Genomic DNA, 16,976 nt, shown 5'->3' on the forward strand with positions numbered 1-16,976 from the left:
CTAATTATTAATTGACAGTATTTAACACATTAAACATCACTAAATTTTAAATGTGAGAATGTCTTAAGCAATAATGTTAAATATTTTTGCAATAAATAGTAAATAGTATTTAATAATGTAAGTTAATAATTATCTGATGTAATTGAATGTAATTAATGTTAATTCATAATGATTAATTATTATTATGAAGTGTTAAAGTAGCGTCTCGAGTTTTGAAGGGTCGCGTGTTTTTAACTACATTACCCAGAATCCCGTGGTGTATCGTGTGGGAGGGGCTACGTCCTGATAAACATGCCGCCTGTCCCGCAGAGGGTCCGGTATAAAGGCTGAACCCGCGGACCGGAGCGCTGATTCGGTTTCGGTTCTGAGTTTTAGGTTTTAGGTTTTGGGTTCTGAGTTCTGTTGTTACCGGTACCGGGCCGGTTCGAGGTGGAGTTCAGAACCGGTGGGACTGAACTGATTAAACTACAGGAGAAACTCCGAACAGAACCGGATTAAACCCGGTTTAGACTCAGTTTTGCGCCGGTTCTGTTTGGGTTCGGGCGGGTATGGGGGGCTGCAGTAAGGCGGTGATCGGGCTGCTGGTCGGCGGGGGTTCGGTTCTCGGGTTCGGGCTGGTTCTGCTGTTCGCGGGTCCGGTTATTATCGATGATCAGATAGTGAAGGTGAGTAACTGATCAGATCACTGATTTATAATCTATATGCCCGGATTATTGATCTGTTATCGGGTATTTATATTTTTTAAACGTTTTTTTGTAAGTGTTTTTGTTATTTTTAAGTGTTTTTGTTATTTTTAAGTGTTTTTTATTTTTACGTGTTTTTTATTTTTACGTGTTTTTTTATTTTTGCGTGTTTTTTATTTTTGTGTGTTTTTTTATTTTTACGTGTTTTTTTATTTTTGCGTGTTTTTTATTTTTGTGTGTTTTTTATTTTTGTGTGTTTTTTTTATTTTTACGTGTTTTTTATTTTTACGTGTTTTTTATTGTTAAGTGTTTTTTTTTTATAGTTTCAATTGTTTTTTAAAGGGCAGCTGCAAATTAATTAAGAAAACTAAACTTGTTTACCAGTAAAGAGATTGTTTACTCTGGATGAACAACTGGATTCTTTAGCAGGGATTTGATTTAAATGTTAATCCTCTGTGGCATTAATTATATATTTTTGGGAAAACTATACTCCATGTTGATGTATCAAATATATACATTTCTATTTTGACTTCTGATAACAAACTGACAATTTAAATCAGAAGTTTTAGAGCAAGACAGTGGTGTTGTACCTGTATATGCCATACGTTTAGTACAAAAATATAGTAAAAATATAACCAGACAAATATACTTATTTACATACTTTTGCATATGTCCATATTTTTAGTATGACCAACTTGTATCTTTTATTGCATTGTAAATAGATATGCCTTGTAACATTTATATTAAAAATGAATAAACAAATAAATTAAAAAATGTTTTGTTGAGGGCAACACTGTACCATAGAGGGTTAAATATAAATGTACCTGTAAATCTCCAAATCTACTGAATACAATATTTCAATGTTTCTGTTTATAAGACCTTAATTAGTTTGAATATTCTGCTCAGACTTTATTTATACTATTTAAGATATTTCTAAATATCTTATTTATAATATATAAACAGCACAATCTGTTTTTAGTATAGCTGCTTGATAATATTTTGATTGATAGAAAACTGCGTGTAAACTGTCCTTAAACTATGCTTAAACTATATTCACAAACAAATTAGTTAAATTGATTAGACTTTTGTGGATAATACTCTCATTTCTAAAAGATTCATTTAAATTTTTTTTTTTTTTTAACTCTAGATCAGTTATAAATCAATGTATCAGGCCCCAGGCGGCATATTCATTGCATTAATTAATGCATTCAATACATTCATTTAATATATGTATGGTTTCCACTTTTTTTCAGAGCATTTTACACCAAATCCACCCTGAACTAAATTAATTACATCTGAATTATTTCTTTGTATGTAAAGTGAAATATTGTTTATACGTCTGTCACAATAAGATTTTTTTAATGATATATTGTCCAAGAAATTATTGCTATAAATGTGTAGAATCTGCAGGACTCTTATCTTTAAAGTGCTGCCATGTTTTGTTTGTTTTGTTTTTTTACAGAATATAGAGATTAACCCTAAAAATGATCTGTCCTACACCATGTGGAAGGACATCCCCGTCCCGTTCTTCATGTCCATTTATTTCTTTAACGTCCTGAACCCCGACGAGATCCTGGAGGGAGAGAAGCCCATGCTGGAGCAGAGAGGACCTTACGTCTACAGGTGAGTAATTATATATATAATTATATGACTTTATATAACTTTAAACTGGGTACGCTGTGGGTTTGGTTTGTTTGAGAGAAAAGCCCTGCTTTATGTGTTAATTAAATTACTGATGTATAAAATCACATTTACTTTCTTTATGGGTGGACGAGAGAAAACACAGTAGATTTTGGCTTTTTAAGGGATTTTATTACAGTATTTATTACTTGTGTTGCAGCATTGCTCCAAACCTGATTTACTTTATGAAATATATTTTACAGTTCCAGTCAAAAATACTTTTTTGTACACTGTAAATGTAATACTGAAGACTATATTAAAGCTCTACAGGAACTCATGATGAATTATTTTTATATCTGTTTTATACTTTAGATTCTTGTAAATAAGTATCAGATGTGTGTTTGAGTTCAGATCTGCAGACTCTTGGTGAGATTTTAATCTCAGTGTCTTCATGAGCGAGAGTCACCTGGAATAGTTTTCTCAGCGTCTTGAAGGAAGGAGTTCCTGGAGGTGCTGAACAATAGCTGCTACTTTTCCTTCACACTGTGAAGCTCCAGCTCATCCCAATTAAACCACCTCAAACCACCATCTCAGTTCATCAGCTTTAGATCAGGAGATTAATGTGGAGAAATAAAACACTTTTATACTCTTTAATACAGAATTATATATGAGTCCTGTAATCGATTTCATCTCTTTAATAGAGATATATTAATCTACAATGTAGAAAATACATTAAATACAGAAATAAATCATAAAAACACTGAATGAGAAGGTGTATCTGTATCAAATTTAAAACATTGACCTTTAACCCTTATGAAATAACCCTTTGATGTGTGGTCATGTGGTCAGTTTAAAACATGTGGGCACTTTTTAAAAGGGCAGCAGTTTTTTCTCAGTGCAGCTCCATGTGACTTCCTGTTTTGTAGAGTGGTCATGTGACCTGTGTTTGAGGAAGCCCCTTTACCTCATTACACTGAGATCACGAGTCCAGGTTCTGCTGATCCGGTTCTGCTGATCCGGTCGGGTTCTGGAGCCGGTTCTGCTGATCTGAGCTGAGGATCTGAACCAACATTACATTTTTCCCTTCAGTAAAAACTTCCACTGTTCCACTGTAACCATGACGACGGTTCACCAACCAAAATAGCCCTTTGCTGTTAGAGAGCCAGTGTTTATTTATATATTTATTTATTTATTTATTGCTAGATTTTGTGGCTTTTGAGAACTTTAACATTTTATTATTATTATAAAGTGAATAAAAAAGAACTGACTCAGGTGTGAATGTGTGTAAACAGTGATGTTTCTCTTGCGGTACATTTTAGTTTGTTCCAGTTCATTTTTGAACTGAATTGAACATAAATTTAGGCCAAAAAGCTCATAAATCTCAAAAACTCTCAGTCCCTTAAATAATTATAAGTTAACAGTCTGCTAATAGACTTTATGCAACACTTAAAGGAGGGAAATTCAATCCTTAAGGGAAGGGTTCAGGATTATTTCCATAAAAAAAAAAAAAATGTATTTTATCGACAGTTTTTCAGTTCATATTAATTAGTAACCCCTGTATTGTGATATGTATCACCAAATACCTACCAAAACACCCTAATGTGTCTCTGTCTCTAACAGTGCTGAAAGACAAGTGTTTGTCTCTCTCTGTCGGTCTCTCTCTCTCTCTCTCTGTCGGTCTCTCTCTCGCTGTCGGTCTCTCTCTCTCTCTCTCTCTCTCTCTCTCTCTCTCTCTCTCTCTCTCTCTCTCTCTCTCTCTCTGCCTATGTCTTTTTGATTGTCTCCCTGACTGTCTCTCTCTGTCTCTCTCTCTGTTGTTGGTGAGAGTTGAGCAGTCTGATGGCCTATGGGCAGAAGCTGTTCTTTAAACCTGGTACTCTCGCGCTGCAGTAGTAGTAATGAGTGTTTGAGAGCAGAAAGCTGAACCACTTTGAACCACTTTCTGCTTTATTTTATTTTCAGTGAGAAGCGATGGAAGGATAATATCACGTTCCACGCCAACAAAACGGTGTCGTATCGAGAGTATCGGCAGTATTTCTTTGAGGAGGACATGTCCGTCGGTAACGAGTCAGATATAGTTACCATTCCGAACATGCTGGTGCTGGTGAGACATTAATAAGTGTTTTTATAGATTTAATTAGATGTAATTTGATATTTTGCAGTATTTTAATGATGTGATTCTCAGGGAGCTTCAGTGATGATGGAGAAGCTGCCGGTTCCGGTGAGGATCATGATCAGCACCACGTTTAAAGCTTTTAAAGAAGGTCCGTTTCTGACTAAAACCGTGGGGGAGCTGATGTGGGGATATGACAGTAAACTGGTGAACTTCCTCAACCAGTACTTCCCGGGGATGCTGCCGGTCAGCGGCAAGTTCGGACTCTTCGCTGAGGTGAGTAACGGATCAGCGGAGCTTCTGGGGGGGTTTTAGTCTTATAGCTGAAACCAGGGATTAAATAGCCAGCATTAAATTAACGTTTTTCACCAATTATTATTCAACCAAAGACTGAATGTACTGAACAAAATGTATTTCTGTCTTACTTTTAAAGAAAAGCTCATTTAGTATAAATGATTTGGTTGTTTTACACGTCATTTGCTGTATCCCCTAATTAACACCAGTATATTTTATCATTTTAACCCCTTAACAGATTAGCTTTTTTGTACATTTTCTACCTTATATTACGTGCCTAAATCTTGATTATTTCTATTCAAACATTACATAAAAAATGTTTCATTGTTTTTGTAATTATAATTATAATAGAACATATTGAAGTAAATCAGCAACTGTCAAAATATAATAAATACATTCCTAAATTTAATTTTAAAATCAATATTTTAGTGAATACAAATCAAACATTTCATGTTCTGCAAAACCTTTACTTCTTTAAGATTTTCTAGTTTTTATATCTGTTTTCAAACGTGCAGAATTTAAGGGTTGATTCATCTTAAAACTGATCTGAGTCTCCAAAGGCCTGAAAGTATATAACACAGTGATGTCTGGGACGATGGTGTGTGAAAGTTATAAAGGTAATAATGTGATTTATCTTATCTCATCGTTTTTTATCTTTTCTCTAATTATAGTTTAATAACTCCAACACCGGACTCTTCACCGTCTTCACTGGTCAGGGTGACATCAGGAAGGTTCATCAGGTGGACTCCTGGAACGGCCTGAAGGAGGTGAGTCTAGAACCTTTACGGTTCTGCAGTGTTTGCAGAGTTTTTAAAGTGTTTAAAGGGTTAAATCTGCTGTTTTTATTGGATCAGGTGAACTACTGGAACTCTGATCAGTGTAATATGATTAACGGGACGGCCGGGCAGATGTGGCCTCCGTTTATGACCACCGAGTCCACGCTGCCGTTTTACAGCCCAGACGCCTGCAGGTACGACCTCACGACAGGTGACCTCACGACAGGTGACCTCACGACAGGTGACCTCACGACAGGTCACTGCACTGTTTTTTCACTCCGTCTCTGATCACGGAGCTTTTTAGAAGGATGCTGAAGCACCAGCATCCTTCTACCTTTTGTTTACCTGCTATTGTGTTCCATACCTGGCAACCCGGGATGTGGAACTAAGGGGAGTAGGCGTGGTCATTTTTTGTGTGAATTAAAGACAGAAATAATTCAGTTCTGAAAGGGTTAAAATCTCTCCACACATCATAATCTTTTAATAATATAGTACAGATCATTATATGGTTTCTTTATAATTGGTTTCCTAAAAAGCTAAACTTCCTGTTTTCTGATCATATTTAAAACTTCTTCAGTTTTAAATAAAGATTTTAACCAAAAATAGCATGTTATAAACTTAAAGGTCAGATAAATATTGGATATATGAAAATGAAGTAATATTTATCTTTGTTTTGTGATGTTTTGATTGATTAATGAAGTTCTAATAGGGTATAAAGCTCGGGTTGGTGGGTCAGTACTCAGTTCTGTGTGTGTGTTTCAGGTCGATGGAGTTGGTGTATGAAAGACGAGGGACGATGAGCGGAATTCCTATCTTCCGTTACGTGGCTCCGAAGACTCTGTTCGCTAACGGGTCTGATTATTCTCCTAATGAAGGATTCTGCCCCTGCAGACAGTCGGGTCTGCTGAACGTCAGCTCCTGCCGACACAGTGAGTTTATATAAACTGATTCACCTCTCATTTACACATCTATAAATCCATTTATACACAGCCAGAAGCTCATATTATACTCAGTCTCAGTGTTTCAATCATTTGGGGGATTGCAGGTTCGAATCCTGGTCATGCAGCTTGCCATCAGCTGCCAGAGCCCCGAGAGATTTGTCCTTGCTGTTTCTCTCTGGGTTTATCAGAATCGAGTTAAAAATTAGAAATAAAAGCTGTTTTAATGTATTAATGTAGCCTTTTAATACATTTTATAAAATAACATATTGATATTTTTCTTTCACTGTTCTTTTTTTTTCCCACAGAATCCCCTGTGTTCATCTCCCACCCTCACTTTTATAACGCTGATCCCGCCCTGCTGGAGACGGTTAACGGGCTCAGCCCGAATGAGGAGGAGCACGGGCTCTTCATCGACATTCACCCAGTAAGATAAACCAGCGTTACCTCCACACTGATACAAACTCTCTATTTAATCCAGCTTTATACTTATTTTATACAGGACTGTACTGTGAAAAGTAGTTTTTTTAAAGTGATATATCTGTATGCAAACTGTTTGAATTTTTGCACCAGGAGTAAAGCAGCATAAAGTTATCCAAAAGCAGTGTGTAAGACTGGTGGAGGAGGAGAACATGATGCCAAGATGCATGAAAAAAACTGTGATTAAAAACCAACCAGGATTATTCCACCAAATATTGATTATTTCTGAACTCTTAAAACTTTATGAATATGAACTTGTTTTCTTTGTATTATTTGAGGTCTGAAAGCTCTGCATCTTTTTTGTTATTTCAGTCATTTCTCATTTTCTGTAAATAAATGCTCTAAATGAGAATATTTTTATTTGGAATTTGGGAGAAATGTTGTCTGTAGTTTATAGAATAAAACAACAATGTTCATTTTACTCAAACATAAACCTATAAATAGCAAAATCAGAGAAACTGATTCAGAAACTGAAGTGCTCTCCTCGTTTTTTGCTCTCTGTATACAGAGCTGTATATGTTAACGTTAGATTTAAACGCTGATTAGATGTGCTTATCTTATGAGGTCTTAACTCTTAACTGCTTTATCTTTAAAATTGGCTGTAAAAGCTCAGTTTAAAGGTGCTATCTTAATTTGTATGAGTTTAATTCTGAAGCTGCGGCTCGGAGAAGTGATGATGATGGTGGGGGTTTGATGTGTGTAAAGTCTCTCGTGTCTCTAACTGTGATCTGATTAGTGTTTTATTGGTGTAAATCAGGCTGTGTGTGTGTGTGTGTGTGTGTGTGTGTGTGTGTGTTTTACAGTTTATAAGATAGTGTTAATGTTTTACTGAAAGCTGCAGTAATAAACAGTAAGGACATTTGATAAGCTAATTGGGAACTGTGATTATCGTGAGATTACAGTGTTTTTATATCCATTATAAACACACTGAGCTCTGAGCATGTGAGGAGAGTTTGTAAACTTTGCTCTGCTGAATCAGCTGAAGGTCTGTGTGATTAGAACAGTTAACCCCGCTATCTGCAGGAGTGGAGCTGCAGGTCAGGGTTAATATTATAATAAATCTATTGTTAGATTCTGATATACGACTCCTGATCGTTGATTATGTGATGTTTTGTTCACGATTGATTCCATTCATGTTTGTTTGTGTTATAGAACCTTTAGGAGCAGAGATAAAAACGATATTATAAGATGAGTTTTATTATCTATGATTAGGATATTGCAGTATTGCGCAATAATGAATCATTTCCAGCTTCAGTTCAGGTGATTTTGGTGCATCTTTTAGAGAAACAATAAAGACACAAGAGTTCAATAAAACTAAATAGTCGACTGCTTAAAATATATGAATTGTTAACATTTAGATTAAGTAAAAAAATATAAGATATAAGGTTTATTTTGTGATTCTAATAAAAAAAGATTGACAACCGTAAGCTGTCAAAGCAGTAAAAAAAAAAAACTACAGCAGGAGAAAAAAGTCTTTAAATTCATGTAGAGCTGCATGCATTTATAGAAATAACCTGATATTGCAATCTATTTTTTATTATAAAATATAAGTGATTTTTTCACCAAAAAGTACCAAGATTTGACTGAAATAAACAATATTTTAATTTTAGAAAGATTCTCTGTTCTGCTGCTTTGTGACTTCAGTAGAAAAACACTACATAAATACAATTTAAATTCATTTTAATCCATTTTAATATCAGAAGAGAAAACTGGCTCTGATAGATATTTTTATAGTGGGAATTTTCCTTTTACTTCAAAAAGCATAATGTGTTTGATTTATGTAACAGTAAAATCCTGTGATGCATTACAGTCTTTATTCATGAGTTTATTATATTTCAGATATCTATTTTTCTTTTGGTCCATTTAAGTTAGAATTCTGAAACGATATATAAAGACTTTCAGAATCACATTAAGTCAAAAAGTGAAAAGTGACGAATAGAGATACGAGGTTTTTGCAGGATGGAGTTTGTGTAGATTTTAACAGTCTTTTCAGGTCAAGCAGTGAAAATCTGGAATTGTTTGGACACACATCTGGAACTGATGGATTGTGGGAACAGTCCTCGCCTTCGGCTCCAGAACTAAATTATTACAAAGGGGCATTTTACCAGTTTATATAGAATTATTACATAACTCACCCGCTCAGATGTTGAGGAAATATTTGTTCCGTATATTATTGGTAACAGGAACTGAGAGTCACAGTAAATAAAACATCCATTCTCCCAAATTCCAAATAAAAATATTCTCATTTAGAGCATTTATTTACAGAAAATGAGAAATGACTGAAATAACAAAAAAGATGCAGAACTTTCAGACCTCAAATAATACAAAGAAAACAAGTTCATATTCATAAAGTTTTAAGAGTTCAGAAATAATCAATATTTGGAGGAATAATCCTGGTTTTTAATCACAGTTTTTTTTTTCATGCATCTTGGCATCATGTTCTCCTCCACCAGTCTTACACACTGCTTTTGGATAACTTTATGCTGCTTTACTGCTGGTGCAAAAACTCAAGCAGTTCAAGTGGAAGATTGATGATCACAAACCATCAAACCGAACTGAATATATATTTCAGAGGTTTTTAATTTGGTAAAATCAAAGATAATGCAAATTTATTTTCTACATTGTAGATTAATATTAAAGATATATAAATTTTTAATATAGTCTTCAAAATTAAATTTACAATATAAAAAAATCTGAAAATCTAGAATAACAGTGAATTTGAGCAGATCTGTGTCCTGGTACTGTGTATATATGTATATATAGTGTTTAAAGGGCAGTAAGGTGTTGAGTTTGGAGTTGGTGGCTCTGCTGAGGGTTTAGTGTTGAACTTTAGTGTTGTAATGCTGTAAAAAGGGTTAAACCGGTTCTGTGAACATAACCTTTACCTTACTTCTGCTGGAGTTCAGATACATATAGATACACACAGTTATCCATTTCTCACCCCTCACTCCTCTATACAGTACTTTACCCACCACGCTGACATCATTAGTGCACGTGTAGAATTGGGGTAATTAGCCTTTAAGTAGGTATTTTATTGAATTCACTTTACTGGCAGGCTGTGGTGTTATCCACTGCACCACACCAACCATAGCATTGCTTTGCTGGTGCCCAATAAAAAAAATGTATTTAGATTTTTGCTGTTTTCAGTTTTTTCTCGATCATTTAAACCCTGTAGCTCTATACATTAAATAATACATAATTTTCCACAACTAGAAATATATAAAATATAAATTCTCTATTTTTCTTTGAATAAACATTGATTTTAATTCAGAGTTTTTAACATTTTTACCTTCTTCAGTAAAATCACTGTTTTACAGCAACAAAATCAGCTCTTATCATGTGATGTTTGTGTTTAACAGGAGACTGGAGTACCGATGAACGTCTCTATCAGACTACAGCTCAACCTGCTGATAAAAAAGGTTTTTGGAATATCGTAAGTAAAGTTCTTATTTACAACGAAAATACATCAATTATTTACAACATAAAACATAAAAACAACCTAAAAACTACAGCAAACAGCCCCCTCCTCTTCCCCAGGTGTAAAAGTTCTCACGGGTTGCCAGGTTGCCACTTTTTAGAACTTTTAGCAACTTCAGATTCATGCGAAATATCAGGAGCTCAGCATCTGTTAGCTGATCAATATTTAGGTCAGTTGACTTTTACTTTAGTAGAGAGAATCTTACTGATTCAGGAGAAATGCAGTTTTGTAGTCCTTCTGGGATCTAAGTCTGTCCATCTATGAAACGCATTGTTCGTATTTACTGGTGTTTTACTCCGTCTCTGATCGTGAAGCTTTTCAGACAGAAGTTAAAGCTGCAGCATGCTGTGTTTACCTGCTGTTGTGTTGCATTGCATACCTGGCAACCCAGGGTGAGGAAATAGGACGGAAGAGCTGGGAGGGGCGATGGGCGGGGCAGGGGGCAACATGATGAGCATGATACCGGCGGAAGCTCAACATGTTTCCTTGAAATCTGATCACACATCATAATCGTTTATCAATTAGAAAACAAAATATATTCTATATCGTTTAAACTGCTGTGTGTGTGTATATACTGTGTATATAGATGTGTGTGTGTGTGTGTGTGTATATAGGTGTGTGTGTAAGACTGTAGATTTTAGGGTTGAACCCTGTGATTTCTGTCTGTTTTCAGAGAAACTGGTGAAATAGCTGAAGTGGTGATGCCCATGATTTGGTTTGGAGAGGTACAGTATGTTTACTATACGTATAATATTATTATTATTATTATTATTATTATTATTATTATTATTATTATTATTACCAATACATGAAGTCAAAAAAAGATATACAGACTCTGGATGTGATAAAATAATATGAAGCAGAGAGACGTTTTATCACTAACATTATTAATAACAGAGCAGAATATTAATGAAGTGTGTGTTTGGTAGATGAATAAATCTTATACTGCTGTAATTCTGTTCATTTCTCTTAAGAAAGGAGACTCATTTGTAGGGATCATGTATTTGTGGGAGTCTCCTTTCTAAAGAGAAATGAACAGAATTACAGCAGTATAAGATTTATTCATCTACCAAACACACACTTCATTAATATTCTGCTCTGTATTAAACAGATTCCAGTTTATTCACTATTACATTATTATAATATTTAATGTTTAAACTCTGTTCACTGCACTGAAACTCGTAGCTGAATGTTTGTAGAGGATTTCTGTAATAAATCATCAGTTCATCCTCTCTTCTCTTTCAGAGTGGATATATTGACGGACCTGTTCTCCACACGTTCCGTATGAACCTGGTGACGTTACCCATGATAATGGAATATATGCAGTACGTCTTCATCGCTTTAGGACTGGCGCTCCTCCTCGGGGGGGCGCTCCTGCACTGGAGGGAAAGGGTAAGCGCTGCCGACTGGGGGGGGCGGGGCAGAAACTACACACCTGTACTTAACGACCTGACAGGTAGATCAGCTCATCAATATTTACATCAATTACCTTCAATTTATCAGAGAAAATCCTACTGATAAAGAGAGAGAGAGTACTGTAGGTCATGCTGCTATTTCTACATCAGCAGCCGGAGTCTGAGAGAGAGAGAGAGAGAGAGTGAGAGTACAGTAGATCACACTGCTTCTGCATCAGCAGCCGGAGTCTGAGAGAGAGAGAGAGTGAGAGTACAGTAGATCACACTGCTTCTGCATCAGCAGCCGGAGTCTGAGAGAGAGAGAGAGAGAGAGTGAGAGTACAGTAGATCACACTGCTTCTGCATCAGCAGCCGGAGTCTGAGAGAGAGAGTACAGTAGTGATGGGGGATGTTCTGATGAATAAGTGCAATAATTAGCCCAGTAGTTAAGTAAGAAAATGATAAGAATCAGGGATTAATTCTCATATTTGTCCATTTAAAGATAAATATAATATAGATAATATAGATAAATATAAAATAACTCCTCTTATCAGCAGAGATGCATCAGTAAAGCCCTGTTTAACCAGAATTACTAAACTTCAGAAATAATAAAATAATAAATCTCCAGATTATGAATACTCTACCCCTTTAAAGCCCTTTTGAGTTATATGTTATCTTGTCGTGTGTTTGTGTTTGAAGGTTATAGTGTTTTTCTAGTGGAATATTTTTATTTTTTAATATATTTATGGTATTCTTTATGATGCCCCGCCTCCCTGGGCTGTAGTAGCAGTGTGTGCATGAACTGTAGAGCTGCTTCACCCCATTTCTACTCTTAAATCAGTGTTAAATGTTTTTAATATTCACTTTTTTCTTCGTTTCACGTCACTTTTTCACCACTCTGCCTGTTTTCACTGTTACACTGCAGCACAAACTCTTAACTCCACAGCAGAGAAACGGTTCTGTATTGTGTTTTACAGAGGAGTGCACACGGAGCCATAGCAGAGACAAGGGTCAGCTTTGGTTTTTATGATAAATAATTTGTTTAAAATCATTTTAATGACTATTAATAAATCAATGATTTAATATAAGATTTGTGTTAAATTAGAAATTAAAGGAAAAAAGATCAATATTTAATATTACAAGATCATTCCTCGTTCTCTCTATTATATATCTTCCTTTTTCTGTCCAAAGAAAAACATGCCTCCCAATAGTAGCTTAACTTCTTAATTATTTAATATTAAACTATTTATATTGAACTATTCTGCAGTATAAATATTTTGGCTGATTTGTTCAGATGATTTAATGCACTAAAAATCGACAAACGTAATCTACATAAATAAATAATATGTATAGAAATATACAGAAAACATGTTTTTCTTTGGACTGAAATGAAATAAAGTAAATACGTGATTTATATTCAGTCTGTTTTGACTGAATTTAAGTTAAAATCTGGATCAGAAATTCATTCATTACACTCCAGATTAAACACTGCATGATCAAAAAAACGCCTGCATGCTCGTGCTCACCTCCGCCAAGCCCCGCCCACCTCCGCCAAGCCCCACCCACCTCCACCAAGCCCCACCCACCACTGTCCTAACACTTCTGCATGCCTCAGATAACACGCCCCCTGCAGGACAACCGGCGTACTGCACTCTAATCACTCCCCGTGAAACCCAGAGCACCTCCCACAGTGCTATTTATTTATAAATAAACGTATATGTTACGTTTATGTGATTTTGTAAATTTCCCTATGATGATGATCAGTCGGAGGACCAATCAGAAGCCTGCCTGCTGGGCAGAACTGTAAACACGGTCTGATTATTCTTTTAGGAAACAGTTAAAGACACAAAACACGACTCGAGCGAGAAGCAGACCGAAAAATATAGCGTGAAAATAACAGGTGGGTTTCTCTTCTCGACTGATCTTCCTCTTCCTCTTCCTCCTACTCTTCCTCCTCCTGTCTAACTGCAGGAAACAGTATGTATATAAACACAGTCGAGCATAACATTATGACCACCTCCTTGTTTTGTTTCTACACCCATTATCTGTTAAAAGTCTCATTCCATGATTTTTTCATTGATTTAAAAATGTCTAGTTGTGTCTCTAGAATGAATGCTCCGGTGATCCAGTATAACCCTGCTTTAGTCCGGTGGAGGAGTGGATAATGTTAATAATAACATGCAGTTCAGCCACTGACCTAGTCTTAGTTTCTGTAAGACACAAAATCCACCGGAGATCCTATTTAAACCTATAGTTACACACAGAGGTGGGTAGAGTCCAGATCCAGAAAGTATGAATTTTAACTTTTAACTAGTGTAAACAGAACTGTTCTAAACATCTAAACACCTATCTATCTCAGTTGTACTTGGCTGGTGGTGTTTTTCCTCCATAGACTAATTCTAACCATTTGTTTCTTAGCTCTGAATTACTGAGTAAAGTATATAAACACTGATGTGTTATTCGCACAAATAACAGAAGGAGATCTTACATTTTTCCAGCTTCATTGATCATATATTTCACTCTGTAGTTGTATAATAATTACAGAGAAACACAAACACAACTACAGTCTGTAATTATTATACAACTACAGAGTGAAATATATGATCAGTGGATCTGGAAAATATAAAGGATAATGGGTGTTATAATGAAACTGTTATAATGTTATGCTGGATTGGTGCATATTAATATGTTTATATACAGTTATTGCAGTAAACACACAGATACAGCATCACTGATCCACATCTCATTCCATCCTCCACGCTATCGCACTGCTCACATGCTCACAGGTACTGACCTCACCGCGGTCCCTAACTCAGGGGGCGGGACCCTTGAACACAGACGACTGTAGGGGGCGTGGCTAAATTCACTGAGGGTCTAGTTAATATGATGAAAGTGTGTGTGTGTGTGTAAATGCTGCAGTAGAGAGTGTTTCAGCACTGCTTTACTACAGACTAAGAGTTTAGAAATTCACATTTTTAGAAAAACTTTTTCAAAGCTCAGTTTATTTACGTTACTACTTACCTGTTACTTTTTTAATTTTTTTTTTTTTTTTTTTTTTTAGTTTGTTTCCCTTAATTGCCCTGGTAATTTACTGCAAAAGTGTATACACTGCATTTTGTACCATTTCTGATTACTGACCGGACCTGAAGAGCCTAAATGGCAAAAATAAAGAGGAAAACTCTGCTGTAAAACTTTTAACTGGTACTGTTTGTTTGTTTGTTGGTTTGTTTGTTGGTTTGTTTATTTATTTATTTTTTTATTACTTACGTACTTACTTATGAATGTATTTAAAGCACATTAGTGAGGTATGTATCTGTATAGTAGTGTAATAACAGAGTGAGGTATAATGGAACAGAGTGAATATCAACAGTACAAGTGCTGTAATTAATTTGATACGCATTTTTAAATACTTCTAATGTTTAAAACTGATTCATTTTTATGTGAATTTGATAAATTGATAAATATTTAAATTCCTTCTCCTGACTGTAATGAGTTTTAACTCTTTCTCGTCTCCGTATCTGTAGATAAGCAGTAAGGAGGCGGGGCAGACCTGCTCAGATGAGGACACCAGCACTCCAGCCAATGAGAAAACTCCACTGCTCCACTCCTCCACAGATTAGAGCAGATCTCCTGCTTCCACAGTACTGTACCCCCCCCCCCTCCCCCACTCCCAGCTCTCCCACCATCAATAAACACCACTGGACTGACTGATACTGGATCTTTTTATTTAAATGACTGTAGTAAAGGTTCTGTGGTTTTGGGTAATAAAATCATAAATTGCACACAGTTAACCCTTTACTACACAGACTAAACCTGCAGCATTAACTATTCAAAAGCCAAAAAGTCTTTTTTTTTTGTCTGTGATTTTAAGGTGCATTGTGACACTTCTGGAGTTTTGCTTGTTTATCTTGGTAACAGAAAACACAGGAGCTCCACTGACTGAATACAACCTAGACAGACGCCAACAGTCAGACGTTCATCGCTATCTCGTTAACACAGGCGCTGTGCCGTGCCGAGCGTACACCCCCACTTATTACACACACATGAACACACAGCAGCACAAACCCAACTTTTACATCAACAATAAACAGAATAGTAAATAAAATAACATTGCTGTTCCCGTAAATGAGCTGCTGGAGCTCCTTCACAGCGTCAACCAGCAGCTCAGTTTCCTCTGCTGAGCAAGGTGTACTTTTCCCGTCGTTACGATAGCAAATATGGACCTGAGGTCTAAAATGTGTGTGGTGGTTCTATTTTATATCCTATTTTATAGGTTTGTTGTTGTTTATTGTCTATAGTTTAATTCAGGTGTTGTTGAAAGATGTGCTGCATCTGAATCAGTGTGGGAGATTAATAATGATTTATATAAATAATATATTTAGCCATTTTTCCTGTTATTACTTTATTAGTGTACAATAACACCACAACACTTCAAACACTATTCAACAATGTATGACAACTAAACATACAGAACACAATACTAAACACAATACTGAACACTGTACTAAACTCGCTGGCTGGTTTACAAAGCAGATCTCCCTCTAGTTTCTAAAAAATGAAATATTGTCTTTTTTTATGTATATTTTTGTAATATTTTGTGCATATACTTATTGCCCTGATCACCTGATCAATATCAGACGTGTGAATTCTCAGCGATGTTAAGTGATCAATAACCGAGTCGGTACTTGAATGTAAACAATATGAAGTGTACAATATTAAAATATTATTAATATTGTTGTAATTACAGTGTCTGAATTTTTTTGTGTATAAATTTTCTCCAAATGAGAAAATAAACTTTTCTACTGAAATAATTTGAAAATCTAATCCTCTTCTCTTATAATCTTATACTCTTACTGAGTATAAAAATCATTAAATTACCTTAACATATTTCATTATATTTAGATCATAAAATGTTCCCTATCATTAAAAATATATATTTAAAGAGGTGGAGCAGTGCTGTGTGAATAAAGTTGCCACTAGGTTGTGCTCTAACATCATTCTAACTCCCTTTACCATGTAGAGCAGAACAGTGATGGAGGAAACAAGAGGAAAATAATATTCACTGAATAATAATCATTATAATACATATACTGTATGTAGCTCTATATTTTCATCTGCACTGCAAATATGCTGTTGTTTTATTTTTATATACAAGAGATAGAAGCAACAATGAAGAATGAAGTGTAATGTTGAATGGTGA

General features: G+C 35.4%; 1 protein-coding gene across 3 annotated transcripts; it reads left to right on the top strand.

Moving 5' to 3' along the window:
- The first annotated feature begins 282 nt into the window (after window positions 1–282).
- On the top strand, window positions 283–16,587 carry scarb1 (scavenger receptor class B, member 1). 3 transcript variants are annotated; one of them, XM_049468499.1, is made up of 14 exons: window positions 283–665; window positions 2,146–2,306; window positions 4,266–4,407; window positions 4,489–4,692; window positions 5,382–5,477; window positions 5,565–5,680; window positions 6,249–6,415; window positions 6,733–6,851; window positions 10,264–10,337; window positions 11,056–11,107; window positions 11,628–11,774; window positions 12,754–12,786; window positions 13,607–13,676; window positions 15,301–16,587. In XM_049468499.1, exons 1-14 carry the CDS (start codon window positions 549–551, stop codon window positions 15,309–15,311), a joined length of 1,509 nt encoding a protein of 502 aa, XP_049324456.1. In that variant the 5' UTR covers window positions 283–548; the 3' UTR covers window positions 15,312–16,587. The 3 variants fall into 3 exon arrangements, with proteins under 3 accessions (XP_049324456.1, XP_049324458.1, XP_049324457.1); XM_049468501.1 differs by lacking the exon at window positions 12,754–12,786; XM_049468500.1 differs by lacking the exons at window positions 12,754–12,786; window positions 13,607–13,676.
- Window positions 16,588–16,976: the final 389 nt, after the last annotated feature.

This window comes from Astyanax mexicanus, chromosome 20, assembly GCF_023375975.1.
Source record: "Astyanax mexicanus isolate ESR-SI-001 chromosome 20, AstMex3_surface, whole genome shotgun sequence".
Classification (NCBI taxonomy): domain Eukaryota; kingdom Metazoa; phylum Chordata; class Actinopteri; order Characiformes; family Acestrorhamphidae; genus Astyanax; species Astyanax mexicanus.

Excerpts from the sequence above, each read along its gene's own strand:
- scarb1 (XM_049468499.1), top strand. The coding sequence starts at position 549 with ATGGGGGGCTGCAGTAAGGCGGTGATCGGGCTGCTGGTCGGCGGGGGT. Across the intron at positions 5,478-5,564 it reads CCTGGAACGGCCTGAAGGAG|GTGAACTACTGGAACTCTGA; the intron begins GTGAGTCTAGAA and ends TTATTGGATCAG. Across the intron at positions 12,787-13,606 it reads GAGCCATAGCAGAGACAAGG|GAAACAGTTAAAGACACAAA; the intron begins GTCAGCTTTGGT and ends TTATTCTTTTAG.